This window comes from Xiphias gladius, chromosome 1, assembly GCF_016859285.1.
Source record: "Xiphias gladius isolate SHS-SW01 ecotype Sanya breed wild chromosome 1, ASM1685928v1, whole genome shotgun sequence".
In the NCBI taxonomy this organism is placed as follows: domain Eukaryota; kingdom Metazoa; phylum Chordata; class Actinopteri; order Istiophoriformes; family Xiphiidae; genus Xiphias; species Xiphias gladius.
In genome coordinates, this window is record NC_053400.1 from 384,067 (window position 1) to 398,300 (window position 14,234).

Sequence of the window (14,234 nt, forward strand, 5' to 3'; positions counted from 1 at the left end):
AACCTCCTAGGGGTCAATAGGGGCCCCCGAGGAGATTAATCCGGCCATGACTAAATTAGAAGACTGCCTTTCAAAATACTGTGTAAGGTCATCCAATTGATGAGTCTTCTCCAACATTTACTGTTGGCAGTATCACATCTTATTATGTAAATAAATTAATGCTATTTTTACTAGTTTTAGTAAAAGGCTAACAGCAAACAATGTAAAAATGACAAAAAAATTTCATACATTCAGAGCATGTTAAAGAGAAGATAGGATAACAAGTATGAGCATGTAGATTGCAGAATGTAGATGGCATGAATGAAACACGTACAGCAGTGAAACACGTACTGTGCTATTTGTCTTTTACTATGCGCTTTTCTTGGGAATCGTGGCCATCATGTGGGAAAGTTGTTCATTCGAGTCTTTGCTGTGACAAAGACGAGAATTAGAAATGGCCTGTAGTGCGTGGTGTTGACTGCAGAGTGCAACATAGCGCCTCACAACGAACAGTGTGCTGGAAACCCTCCAGAAGAAGAAGAGGAAGGAGGAAGAGGAAGTAAGCCGCTGTGGTATTCAGAACACATGTATCGCTCTCTCCGGTTCCCTGCAGCCGGACACGGTGCTCAGTTCACTTAGGTTTTTTTCGGGAAATCCACAAAATCGAGCCGATGGACGGTGAGTGTGAATTCCGAAGGCGGAGGGAAAGTTACGTTTTAAACGACGAGCTGATGAGAATTGATGCTGGTTTACGCGCCCCCCTCCCCGCAAATATCCGTGGAGGAATGCTGTTCAGGTGCGATTGCGGCGTGCTCTCATCCAGCTCGCCTGTGTGTCAGTGAGCTTGTGATGGGGCTGGTTATCATCAGGCTCTGCCAGCTCTGGGCCTTCTGATCCGGCTCTAACGGTGTTGGTGTGGAAAAGGAGGACTTGACTAAATCATGTAACCACATAACTTTAGAATAAGAAGCTGTAGAAACACTAGAAATAATTTCCAAATATGAGAAACAATATCTGTATAAAAAGAAAAAATAAATGTAAATAATAAGAATATTTGACATACATAATAAGTGAAAGTAATGTCAGACTGTCTCAATGGAGACTAAATCAAAGGTAAAAGGAGAGAAAATATTGGACTTCCATTCATTAGGTGGTAAAGGAATTAACATACAAAAACCCATAATCCACTGTAAACTAGAGAGAGAGAGAAAATATTGGACTTAGACTTATCAGTTGGACACAAACACAGCTCAAAATGAATGTTAATTTTGCTCAGTGTCTGCTTGCTGTGGAAATAGGTAATAAGTTGCTAACATGTTAGCTATATCAACTCTACAAAGCCATAACATGTGAGATGTGAAATATTTAGCTTGTTGAGAAGGTCAGCCCTCAAGTGACTAAAGATCTGATTAAAAGAGATCTAACAGAAGAAGCCTAAGTTGTCAAATCTAAAATGTAGCAGCTGTGCAAAATTTGCCATATTTTAGCTGAAATCAGGAACTGTCAGATTCAAAAATATCTAAAGCAGACATTTGATGCTTGCTTACGGTACATGACAGATTTTGATAATCAACAGACACATTTCAGTTGGTACGGAAAAGGACACTCAAGCCCTTTCCCTGGCATCACATACTCATCAGTGTGTGAGCTTTTTGGGGCCCATGGGTTATGTTTTGGTTGCCTGACACTGCTGCTCATGACATTTGCTGTGCTCAGTGAAGTGGTAGGAAAGCTCTGTACTTTCTCAGTCTGACTGTACACAACAGTGCTGCAGTAGCTAGTTAGACAGGTCTGTCTGCTCCACAACAGCTGTAGGAACTGGAGCTCTGTTGTCTTCTCTTCATTCTCCTCTTTGACAGTCATGTTCACACTGTCACTACTTCTCTTAAATAGCAACTGCTCTTTAAACTTTTAATTTGGTTCCCCTGAGGCTATACTTTGAATTATTTTACTTAATTGTATCCATTGGAGTCACAGAATGTACAACATGTAACCAAACTGGTCTTATGTCAGTATTAGACTATGTAAAGGTTGCTACAGTACCCATGGGATCCCCTCAAAGGTTCAAATCATTCATCGGTGTCAGCACACTTTTTCTTGTATAAATCAGGAAATTCCAGGATTGGTGGTGGTGTTAGCTAGCACAAAAAGTTTTATTTCCAGCCCCTATTGACACTTGACATTTAGACATTAAGTTAATTCTCAGTGTCTTTCCCCAGGACATTTGTGTATTTTTCATGCAGTGGCTTGTCGTAAAACCTGTCTACACAATAAAATGGTAGACTGAGAGAGGAGCTTTTCCTGCAGAAATGTTTCAGTCATTACTTAGTTCATAGCCCTAGAAGATGGAAATCCAACACCATCATGAAAAAGTCAACAAGTTTCCCCTTTGGCAGCTTTTTGGCCTCATTTTCCAGTTCACACTATGGGCCAATATGGATATTTGGGAGTTTAAAAAATCCAATAACAATATTGGCGATTTAAAAAAACACACACAATATAAACAATCTTGATACGCAACCAGTCTACTTGCCAGTGCCCTCTGGTAGATCACCTATGACACTGTTTCTACACTACCGCAGACCTAGTTTAGCATTTCTGTCCTGCAATGTCCTGTAACTTTTGAGGTTGGCAGATACACCAATAACAATATACAGTATGTGCAATAAGCAAATATTGGCTGATACATCAACTGGCCAATTTACCCATCTAGCTCTAGTTCTCACATACAAGTTTTTTTTTTTTAATGCTGCTTTCCTGACCTGAAGAAATTCTAAAATAGAGAATTCCTTGACACCAGTGACTTTCTGAAGAGGTTTTGAATTTGTAGCAAAATTATGATCAGAATGTTGGAAAAACTGTCACATAACCCCAAAATACAATTTTTTCACGTCCCCACAGCAGCTGGCAACTGAATTTTATTTCATGAAAGAAGATGGATGGGACAGCAATAAGGGAATTGAATATCATGATTATACTGACCTTAGAACTTGATTAGTCAATCACCTGAAATTGAATCGACTACAATTTTAAAAGGAGCCAGTTGAGGTGGTTCAGGCATCTGATCAGGATCCTCCTGGGTGCCTTCCATTGGAGGTCTTCCAGCCACATCCAACTGGTAGGAGGACCCAGGGTACACCCAGACCATGCTGGAGAGCCTATATATCTCATGTGGCCTGGGAATGCCTCGGGGTCCCAGAGGAGGAGCTGGAAAACGTTGCTGGGGAGAGAGACCTCCTTGCTTAACTACTCGCTTAACCTGTTGCCACTGTGCCCCGACTTTGGATAAGTGGCAAAAAATGGATGGATGGATGGACAATTTTGATGATCAGTTGATTGTATAAGTCACTGATCAAGCAAGTATGCCAAACATCATCTGCCTCCAGCTGCTTAAATGTGTAGATCATCTATAGCTATATCACTGTAAACTGAATGTCTCTGGCTTTTCTGGTGGTTGGATAAAATAATCAATTTGAAAATGTAATGGTGGATTTTTCACAATTTAATGGCATTTTATAGACTCATCAGTTCATAGAAAAAAAAACTGATGGAGTAATACATAATGAAAGTAATTATTGCACCCAAAATGTACTCTCTGCTTAGAGGAGGCGGAATATTACTAGCAGCAGTAACATAGAAGTCGACAAAGCTAGATCTTAAGTATTATTTTGTTTTTTAATGTGGCCTTGTGTCTAGCTGCTGGGGTCGACATTGGCCTCATGACCATAACTGCATTCTGGTCCAGTGCCTCAGTGAGTTAATCAGGTTTTGTGTTTTACTGGCTTTGTCTGTGTCCTTTCAACAGAAGCACTTGTTCGAGCCAGGATTCCTCGAGACCTGGTGAAGGTTCTTGGTGTTGAGGTAAGTTAAGGTGAGGTAAGGTTAGGTCAGGTACTTGTCATTAGACATATGAGGTGCAATGTAGTGTAACTCTGAACTGTGTAATCCAGTTACATAGTCTCTCATGCAGTGTCAGAGCAGATGATCCAAAGACTTTCCTGCAGAAAAGAAAATGACATGGGATATAGAGCCAGAACAATCAGTCAATTAATCAACAGCAAATTAAAATGCAGCTATTTTGATAATCAGTTTGAGTTTTTGTCATTCTAACAATTATTACTTAAATGAATTGCTTGTTCAACCTTCTCAAATATAAGGATTTGATGATGATAGCAAAATGAATGTGTTTGAACTGTTGGTCAGATACAACAAAACATTTGACAAGAAAATTATAACAGGCAATTTTCATTATTTTCAAACATTTTATAGACAAAACAATCAATAGAATCATTTAGAATTGTAATTTAGAATGATACTGTTGACCAGTAAGTGGCGCAGCACATATGTCTATACTGGTGTATATGCGGGCAGATATACAAGCATATATTGCAATATAATAACATATTGTACTTTGTTCTATTGTTTTCAGCATATGAAGCATAAAATAATAAAAATATTTGACCCCTATTTTTCTCAATTTATATTTAAAATATGTTTTGTGATTGTTTTTTTAGTTAGTCATGGTTTTTATTGATCTCATTACCAGTCTCAGACCAGCTCTAAAGCGGAGGCATTCACCCAGGCGTTCCTAAAGAGCAGCATTCAGCAGCACACACGACATGATCTGAAGAGCATGTTGAGTCACAAGGCTGTAGTTCTGGGCTACTCCAGGCCCAAGAAGGACAAGTCGAAGAGGAACAGCAAGAAAGCCAAAGGACTGAATGCTTGCGAGAAGAGGGCGATGAAGATCTTCCAGCTCAAGCCTGAACACCAGAGGTGAGTCAGGAATCTGAAGGATGGTACACTTACTATGTCCTATATGGAAACAAAAATGTTTGTTTGATAATCTCGTCATCAAACGTAAGATTTTCCCCATCTACCCAGTTTTCTAGCTCCTCCTCTCTCCCCAGCTTCACTGTTTTTATCTTTATCACTGTAGATACGAGCTGTTCCTGCCTCTGCATCAACTCTGGAAACAGTACATTATTGACCTGTGCAATGGATTGAAACCTACAAGGCAAATCAGTTTGGGGCTCCACAGATGTGAACCCTAAGATTCCTCATTAATTTCTCATTTGAAGCCGTTGCAGAAGCACTTTTTGTGTATATTCATTCTCATGAACATCCTGTTTTTACAGCAGTCCACAGTTTGTGCAGCAGAAGCTTCTGAAGGCTGACTTCCATGGTGCCATCATCACAGGTAGATTTTTAGTTTTCTCTAAAGTTAACATCACAGTGACTTTAATCAGTAATACTATCCAGTGTTTGTGTTTTGTACTGTAACATGATGAGTTTTTTTAAACAACAATCAGCTTGAGAGTTGAGTGTTGCATCTCCTGACCATGATCTGGACGCACTTCTGTGAGCAAAGATGCAGCTATGACAGTGTTGTACTAATAGTGTGTTTCTTTTCACTCTCACAGTGGTCCGGTCTAAATGTCCATCATATGTGGGGACTACTGGGATTTTAGTTCAGGAGTTCAAACATGTCTTCAAAATCATCACCAAAGAGGACAGACTAAAAGGTTAGACAGTTGGACGTTCCTCACTCACTGAAAATCCCCTCTAGCTAGTTGGATTAGACAGCCAGCTGTGGTTTCCAACAAGAACTCTTTTGTGTTACCATTTCACAAAAGTCTGTCATTCAAATGAAAGATACTGACCAAGTTGTAATTTAATGTTTAATTAAACTCTTTTTCTTTGCATTTGTAGAGAGATTGTTTGATGAGATGCATAACAGGAGAACACAATGGAGCCACAGCAGACATTTTGACAATGTTCTTGCAGGAAAAGCACTATTTAAAAAAAAAAAGAAAAGCACTATTTGTTTTCAATAACATTAAAAACAGCTGCATTCCATTTAAGTGAGCTAGTTCCAGGATCCTAGTATCGTGCATGCTGGCTCACCATCGTGGCTGACTGGGACACTTGATGGAACTGAGCTGACATTAACCAAATGTGTCTCAGCTGTGCTTTTACTGCTATGAAGAGTCCAAATGTCTGCTGTGAAAAAGGTCTATTTATTGAATTGAGTCATCTGTCACCGATAGCCCTGCATTACACAACAAAGAATATATGGTATTGGTATTACTGATTTTTAATGGTCTACAGGATATCAATGTGACATTTATATTTTTTACAATTTGTGTTTAAAAGCACCTCAAGTTAAACGAGTTTGGTAAAATTCAACTAATTCATTTAGACATGACGACTGTACGCCCCAGTTTGATGGCAGTCTTAATGACTCATACATAATGGAAATTGTTACTGCTCACCAGGTTGACACATTTGTTCCCTATCTGTTGTTCACCCTCCACTTGTTGTGTGACAGTGATCCCTAAGAGAAACAGTGTGTTTGCAGTGGAGATCAACGGCTTCGTCTCTCACATTTATGGAAGCAAGTTTGAGCAGCGAGCAAGTGAGCGCTCTGCCAAGAAATTTAAAGTGAGAGGAACTATCGACTTATGATGGCACTGACTCCCACTAAAGAACAAGAGAGACATTACATACTCAGACTTCTACTGCCCTCTATTGGCCATCAGAAGGAGCTGCAGCAAAGATGATCCGCGACAGCAAAATCACATCTGAAAAATGATACTTCAGTTTTTGGTTCAGTTGTTCACCTCACTGCATATGGACAACTTTCACATGTAGGTACCACCTTAATTTAAGGGGGAACTTTGAAGGGGAGTTTTGCACATTCAAGATCAGTTTACAGAGAGACTGCACTACAAACATGGAGGTGTGCAGTTCTGAATTACATGGGTTTTTCGTTTGTGGGTAGATTCTATCAAAGAGACTGTCGCATTGCATTATGAGAAGTGGAGGAAGTCATTTTAGTTGGAAGACTACAATTGATGATAGCTTCGCCTCTGTTGCTTCAATCTTGATCAGTCTTTGGGCTCTTGAAAATCTCTGTAATACCACAGTAAATTGCTGGAATTGCTGCTCCTTTAAAGAGTCAGTGTAGAAACACTTAGACAGGATTTTACTGCAGTTTTAAGTTTCAGACTATACACAGCCCTTCAGTTCAGTAATTCTTGTGATAGTATGTCCTGATAAAGCTGTTGCTTGAGTACAAAACTCCAGTAAACCAGTGAAAGTCTCAAGCGCTCAAGGGTATATGGTCTTTCTCAGAAGTTTGAGTGAAGAAAAATAAAATCGTTTTATTTAGGAGGAAATGTCAGCTGTCAGACGGAAGCATTGAGTTTAAATTTTAGTATTCATAAAAACTTTTCTTTGGCTTATTTTTGATCTTTTTTTCCCACAATGTATATTGTACAAGTAAAGGACAGGGCAAACATTTGTTGTACCCTCACGAATGGCTGTCTGCAAACTGTCGTCTTCTGTCATTGGGAAACATTAAGCAGGACTTCCTTTTTCTTGTCTGTGACAGAAAATGTGAAACATGGTGGTCTGTGAGCTGTTTCCTACTGAGCGCAAATACAGCATTATTGTTGAGTAACAACACTTTGTCTGTGTACTTTCTTGAAGTTCTTCACCTGCTCCTGGGGATGTCTGAGCCCCTGAGTGCCACTTTGCCTCTCTCACAACCACTGCCCATCATTCATTCTGTGAGACACTGCTGAGCTGCAGGTGTCTGTGTTTTGAAGGTGCAGAATTATAGTTGAGTCCTTGACAGACCCAAAAACTTGGTTTCAGCAGTGTTCTTTTCTGAGACAACTATTTTTTTTCATTAGAGATGTGGGCATACAGATGATAAGACGACTGTCAAGAAGAGGACCAAGACTGCAGAATCCGGACTTTCAGGTTTTTATCTGTTAGATCATTTGAAGCCCTAAATATGCAGTATGCATGTTGTGTGCACATAATGTACAATACTCTCATTACTAAGGACATATGGTTAACTTAGCTTTGTCTGTGACTTAATAATAAGTAACTCATGCACATTTAAGATGCATTTCAGAAAGCCCCATGGCAAAGCTAGGATTACCCTCTGGTTTTACTTGTACTGTGTATGAGGAAACTGGTCCTTATTGAGTAATATAATGGAGACTAGTGGAAGTATTGAGGAAATATGTAGACATGGAAGGGAGATTTGAAACTATTTCCCTTTAACGACATTCAAGGTTAAAATGACTCACTTTTTGTCTTTGTCAATTGTACAAATAGTGTTGTTGCGACATTTTGACGTAGCAGCAGGATAATCCCAGGTGTGAATAATGAAACTAATGATGGCTGATTTCCATGTAGCTGCTTCGGTTGCAGGGCCCTGCTATTGGTCACAGTTCCTCACTGTCACACTGTTGTGGACAGCCTTAATGCTATTAGTAACACCTGTGCATTCCTACTATGATAAGTCAAATTGTCAGTTAGGAAAAGGCCTGATATTTTATCCTAGCTGCATGATAGAAAATATAGTTGTCAGCTCATGTCTCTGTATTTGCCATTGGTGGGCACTTTAAGCGTTCTGCCATTTGTCTTATGATGTTAATAAAGTAACTCTGATTAGAAACGTCCTGAAAAACGGTCAGCTTTGTCGCTCATTGTGACAAACTCACAGAATTATCACCAACTCTGCAGATCCCGTAAGGTCTATAAAAATGTTTTTAGCTTATTTTTAAAAGGAGAGTAACTACTGGACCTACATTTGTCAAGAGTCCATAAACAACAAATACTAATGTGGGTGATAGTGGCTGCCTCAGAAATCACTTCCTATTTGTTAATGCACTAAATCCACTTTCCTTTTTATTTAACATTGTACTCATAAGGGCAAGCTGACTTTCTCTTTTAGATCTTTCATATTTTTTATCTAAGCCTTCCACAAACACTGTTAAATGTGTTTTATAGTAAGCAAGTGAGTATTTCATACTCTTTCATATGTTATAAGTTAAAAGTTTAAATCATTTCTTGCATCCACTGAACCGGCCTCTGCAAGTACCTGCTTCATAGTGCGTAGATATAAGTTAATAAATGTGCAATATGTAGGGTTGACGTCTGTAGGGTTTTTTGCTTAAACTGGGACATAAATGAGTCAAAAAAGTCACAAAAGTCTGATGAGTTGTAACATAATCAACCTAGCCAGTTTTTATATTGACTTGCCCGCTCTCACTGGAAACATGTACTTATTTGGATGAAAATAAATGTCAATAAATACATTTTTTTTTTTTTTCATCTTGAATGGAATCCTGTGATAGTCTGTGCAGATGGGGGGAGTCCGAGCTTGTTGGCAGGAGGACAACAAAAGGGCTGAAGCAGCTTGGAATGAGGAGGGTGAAAAATCAGAACTGCTTGTGAAAAGAGCTGGAAGGTGCTGAAGGCAGAGTCTGGGAGTCAGAAAGCCACTGAGCTGTGAGAGAAGTGTGAGGAGCTAGACCTGCTCATCAGAGGAAAGAAAAAGGTGATGACCACATTCAAAACAGAAACAGTGGCTCTAACCTTGGAGGATCTGCAAACCTTACTCCAACTGAGCTTCAAAGACAAGTTCCTCAGCCAATGAGAGGTGGAGGGGGATGTGTAGCACTCTGGAAGAAAGTGGCAATAGTGCCAAGATTAGGGCTCAGATACACAGCTCCGGGCTCGCTCTTCAGCTCATCATTTTGCTTTGGAAAAAGGGCTCAGTGAATCTGAGTAATTTATTTAAGGGGAGCCTTCAGAGGCCAAACTGCCTCGGCCTCTTCCTGTATATCAGAGGTACCTTAGAGGGGGTTTATGTTGATGTGTTTTTAGAGCTCGTAGGCAAATTTGTGTTCACATCACAGACGAACTTCAGGATCTGGATCTGTCTCATGCCCCCCAAACAAATCACACGCCATTCCTCCACTTCAGTGACCACATCCATCAGCTTCCCAGAGAGTGCGAAAGCCACATGCACACACAAAATTGCAATTCAATCTCTGTGAGGACAATTGTTGACATAATGCATTCCCTACCCCCTTGCCCTGACCTCAACCATCACAACAAAATCGACAGTACAAATCGAAGTACACACACACACACAACCTTTTCCAAATCACAAAAGCTTTCATGTATATTGAATTTCACCCTTTTCACATTTCTTGACAATTCAGCAACTATTACAGATTACAATGCCAATAAACATATCACTTTTAATGTTTTGAAGGTGGAGTCTGTAACAGGTTAGATTAATGAGTCTTTCCAATAAGTTTAATGTTTTGTTATTTTTAAGTTCAAAGTATGCAACCATCACACAGCAGCATTAAGGGTGTCTGCATCCTGAGAGAGAGGAGCTGTTTGTGCTGGAGGCACAGTAGGTAACTTCATTACTTTTTTACAATAATTAGCCTGTCGCTGCAAGCGAATCAGAGAGTTAGAGAAATTCAAACATGTCATATGAAATGCTTACAGTTAAATGACTGCTGTCCTCAGCACGAGTCCTGCAGCTCTACCAGCGCTGTCAGGACATTTTTATTCCACTGTGGTCCCAAATTCACTTTCCTCTGCAGAGTCAGTTTTCTGTGTGGTCAAGTTTATAATTACAGGGAGTTTTCAGTCTTCCAAAATGCAATGTTTGACAACAATACTAGTAGAAACACTGCACACATTGAAGTGTATCCATATCTGACCCTACCTTCTAACTTCTTATTAAGTGAAAAACATAATAATGAAAACACATTTTATTTTGCTGTAAGTTACTGTATTAGTTATTGGACAGAAAGGCAAATCATTACACACAAAGGAAGTGTTTTGTAAATCATAAATACAACTGGTAAAAATAGCCCATTAATTGTGTGCCCCTGGAGGCATATTTGTTTTAATATTTGGATGTTTTTGTGTTTTGGGACATCACTGAGTTTATAGAGGCAAAGTTCTTCTTCCCCCAAACCCTCTAGGACACCGTTGCCTCTCTCCTCTTGTTCATTCCACCCAAATTACCATAAAAAAGTCATACTGCCCATCATTTTGATCAATTTGGATTAATTGGTCTGGGTTTTGAGAAATCTGTCCCTGAGAATTCTGCCTCCACCTCTTATACAAATGAATGGAATTTAATTGGTGCTCACAGCATTAAAAATCATTTTAAGAATCAACAGCAATATATCTTTTCAGAAAGATGGCAATTACAGAGGAGATGAAGGTATAATCCACAGAAGTGTGTCAATGGAAATATTAAAAAAATAGCCCTAAACTGTCCACCTTGAGGTTTGTGGAAATTACATTCACTTCATCATGTATTGGGGTATTTGTTATTTGTTACTTTACCCGGTAACACTTCTGTCCTGCAAGTATTACAGGTTAGGGCCCTCAAAAAGCCTAGAATTAAAGGTGTGTTTTTATCTGCAGATTACAAATTTTACATTAATAGCAAAATTTATGATGATTGATAATAATCCGAAATCTCAATTTTCTTCTTACTTCATGAGCTTAAGGTTATTATGTTTTCTTGCAGCTTCCGTTGCTCCCAACAGTCCAAAAACTCAGTTAATGCAGCTTTAAATTATGCTTATATGGTCTAGGAGGAAAAAATTCCAATGCTCTTTACCTGCTCACTGGAGTCTCCCATATGTTCTTGCAATGCATGTATTTAACACTTACTGTAACCCTGCTGATCTAGATGTGTTTTTGGTGTGATTGGTATATACTTGCTAATTAATTTGAACAGTCAGCTGCTGGAAGGAATAGTTTGATGAACGTGCATCAAAGCAGCAGAATGTCCAGATGAGAAATTACAAACAAGAGATGGTGGTGTGTGGGAGTCTGACGAAATTTTTGTTTTCAGTCCATCTGCTGGCTGAGCTGCTTGATCAGTCTCACAATCCTGCATCTGTTTGTAAAACATGAGCTCCTATCAGCTCAGCTTTATTGTATTTATAGTTTCTGGTAACAGTGGAAGAGATTTAACTCTCCACTTGTCTAGTAATTTGCTGCTTTGTTTTTCTACTTTTTCATTTTGTGTCATCCAAATACATTTGTGGCCACTTAATATAGGTTATCTCATATAGCTTTTGTCTTTGTTGCTCAGATCATTAAAAGGTGTAATTGCATCTTTTATTTTGAATTAAACTGACAGTTGGTCATGGAGTGCAAATATACACACTATTTCCAGCTCATGGATGTATTAACTCATATACATTCATGAGCTGGAAATAGTGGAAGCCACATGTACCTTTGAATTTACTGTAGTCAGATTGTTTGCTCCTGCAGTCCCGCCTGACAAAAAGATACACTCACTGATAGCCTTATGTGTAAGTGCCGAACAGCAAAGAAATTTCAATTCCAAAAATGTTGCTATTCTGTAAAAGACTGACATTTCCTTCTTCTGAATTTCTTGTGTCACTTTCTGTGATTTCAATTTAGCTCCCGTCCAATGGAGCCAATGGTACACCCGTATACCACGCAAATCCTTCTATGTGGCAGCCAGCTCATACGAGGAGAAGTGAGCCTGGATAGAGCACATGGAGGACTGCTGGTCCAGATTGCCTGAGGCAATCTGACCACAGACCCTGGTCAGCCTTCGCAGTTAACTGGATCCCCAACCAGGTCTCCGCTGTCTGCATGCGCTGGTCCAGCAAGTTCACAGCATGTGTCACTTGAGTCTTCTGAGGATGGAGGCAGAGGCCCAAGAAATGACTGGTCTGAGGGTGAACAGCACTGGGAAGATAGGCCCCGATGAAGGTGAAGTGGAAGAGTCCAGTAAAGAAGAGGAAGCAGAGGAGCAGATGGAAGACCATGACCCAAGTAAGTGGATGGACTCGCAGATGGACACCTGGTCCCCTTATGTTTCCCTCAAACCAGTGCATGTAGGACTCCAAACATAAGTCAGTCAGACACAACATTGTATTGGACTTTGGGCCTTTCTTTAACATGGACTCTGTATCAGGATATTTGGACACAATGCTGATACAGCTATGTGCAGCAGAGGCAAGTTAAAAGGCATTCTGACTCAGTCATAAACATAAGAGAATAATGTATACAGTGAAACACTGTATACTGTATTTATTGATGTGAATAATTTGTCATCATTGCTCTTTCTCATTATGCTGTTTGTGAGAACACTACTGCTGTTAAGTTGTCACTTTATTTTCTCTTTTTTTTGTCAGAGGATTTTGAGTAGAACATTTGAGGTAGGCCTCAGTCTGCCTCAGTACATTTTTATTTAAGTCTGACTTCAATCAAATGTGTGTATGTCACTGTTTCTGTAAACTTAACATCTGACTCACATTTGTCTTTGAAATTAACTATGAACAATAAAGCACTTAAAAAGTAGATCTGTTACTACGTCAGCTTGAGGGTCATGTTATAGATGAAGCTGGTCTATCAGTCAAGGTATTTTGACAAATTTCTACAAAATAATAAGTCACACAGATGACATTATGAAGCAAAGCCTTTTCGATTTTTACTCTGAACATCTTGGAGTTTCACTGTCAAATCAGTCATTGTTATGACCCTGAGTGATAACTTGTATTTGTATTTTAGTGTGATTGTGTAATTTTTTTTTTTTTTGGTACTGTACTCCCTCTCCCTGAGGGTGGTGCTCAACACACAGAACAGCTGTTCTCCCTGTTCTGTGAGTTTTTCCCCAGTATGTTGAGTTGCAGGTGGGGACTGATGATAGGACTGGAACTTGATGCTTCTTACTTTAAACTGGCACCTGCTGATGCTGGCTTGCACTTTGCCTCTTTCCTAGCTCCCCCACCATACCGTGCCTTGCTGCCAAGTGACTGCTATTTTAGGCTTGGTACACACTAGAGGATTTTCAAATCTTAACCGATTTTAAAGGTCCCATATTGTAGAAAGTCTTTTTTGATTATAAAGCAGGTTTAGGTGCTATATAAATACTGTGAAAGTCTCAAAGTGCTAATTCCACGCAGGAATGCAGACAGCCTCCCAGGAGGGGGACAAACATGGAACCCATGGACATCACCAAATGTTGAGTTTCCTCCCTTGAAATGCTTTTCCAGGCCTTTACTGCAGCCGCCTTCAGTTGCTGCTTGTCTGTGAGTCTTCTGCCCTCAGTTTTGTCTTCAGTAAGTGAAAAGCATGCTCACCTGGGCTGAGGTCAGGTGACTGACTTGGTACTTAAAGAATTTTCCAGTTCTTTGCCTTGAGAAACGCTTGGGTTGCTTTCACAGTAAGTTCATCATCCATCTGTACTGTGAAGCTCCGTCCTATCAGTTTTGCAGCATTTGGCTGAATCTGAGCAGATAGTATAGCCCTTCAGCCACTTCAGAATTCATCCTGCTACTTCTATCAGCAGTCACATCATCAATAAACAACAATGACCCAGTTCCATTGCCAGCCATACATGCCCATGCCATAACACTGCCTCCATC

The 14,234-nt window shown here is 39.7% G+C and overlaps 1 protein-coding gene across 3 annotated transcripts; it reads left to right on the plus strand.

The window, feature by feature from the left end:
* Nucleotides 1-474: 474 nt before the first annotated feature.
* On the plus strand, nucleotides 475-13,128 carry pop4 (POP4 homolog, ribonuclease P/MRP subunit). Of its 3 annotated transcripts, none has more exons than XM_040131282.1 (7): nucleotides 475-657; nucleotides 3,785-3,840; nucleotides 4,526-4,755; nucleotides 4,919-4,996; nucleotides 5,118-5,179; nucleotides 5,403-5,504; nucleotides 12,259-13,128. In XM_040131282.1, the coding sequence occupies exons 1-7, from the start codon at nucleotides 651-653 to the stop codon at nucleotides 12,339-12,341; spliced, it is 618 nt and encodes a 205-aa protein (XP_039987216.1). In that variant the 5' UTR covers nucleotides 475-650; the 3' UTR covers nucleotides 12,342-13,128. The 3 variants fall into 3 exon arrangements, with proteins under 3 accessions (XP_039987216.1, XP_039987207.1, XP_039987199.1); XM_040131273.1 differs by lacking the exon at nucleotides 12,259-13,128 and adding an exon at nucleotides 6,341-7,447; XM_040131265.1 differs by lacking the exon at nucleotides 12,259-13,128 and adding an exon at nucleotides 6,311-7,447 and having other exon boundaries at nucleotides 476-657.
* The last annotated feature ends 1,106 nt before the right edge of the window (nucleotides 13,129-14,234 follow it).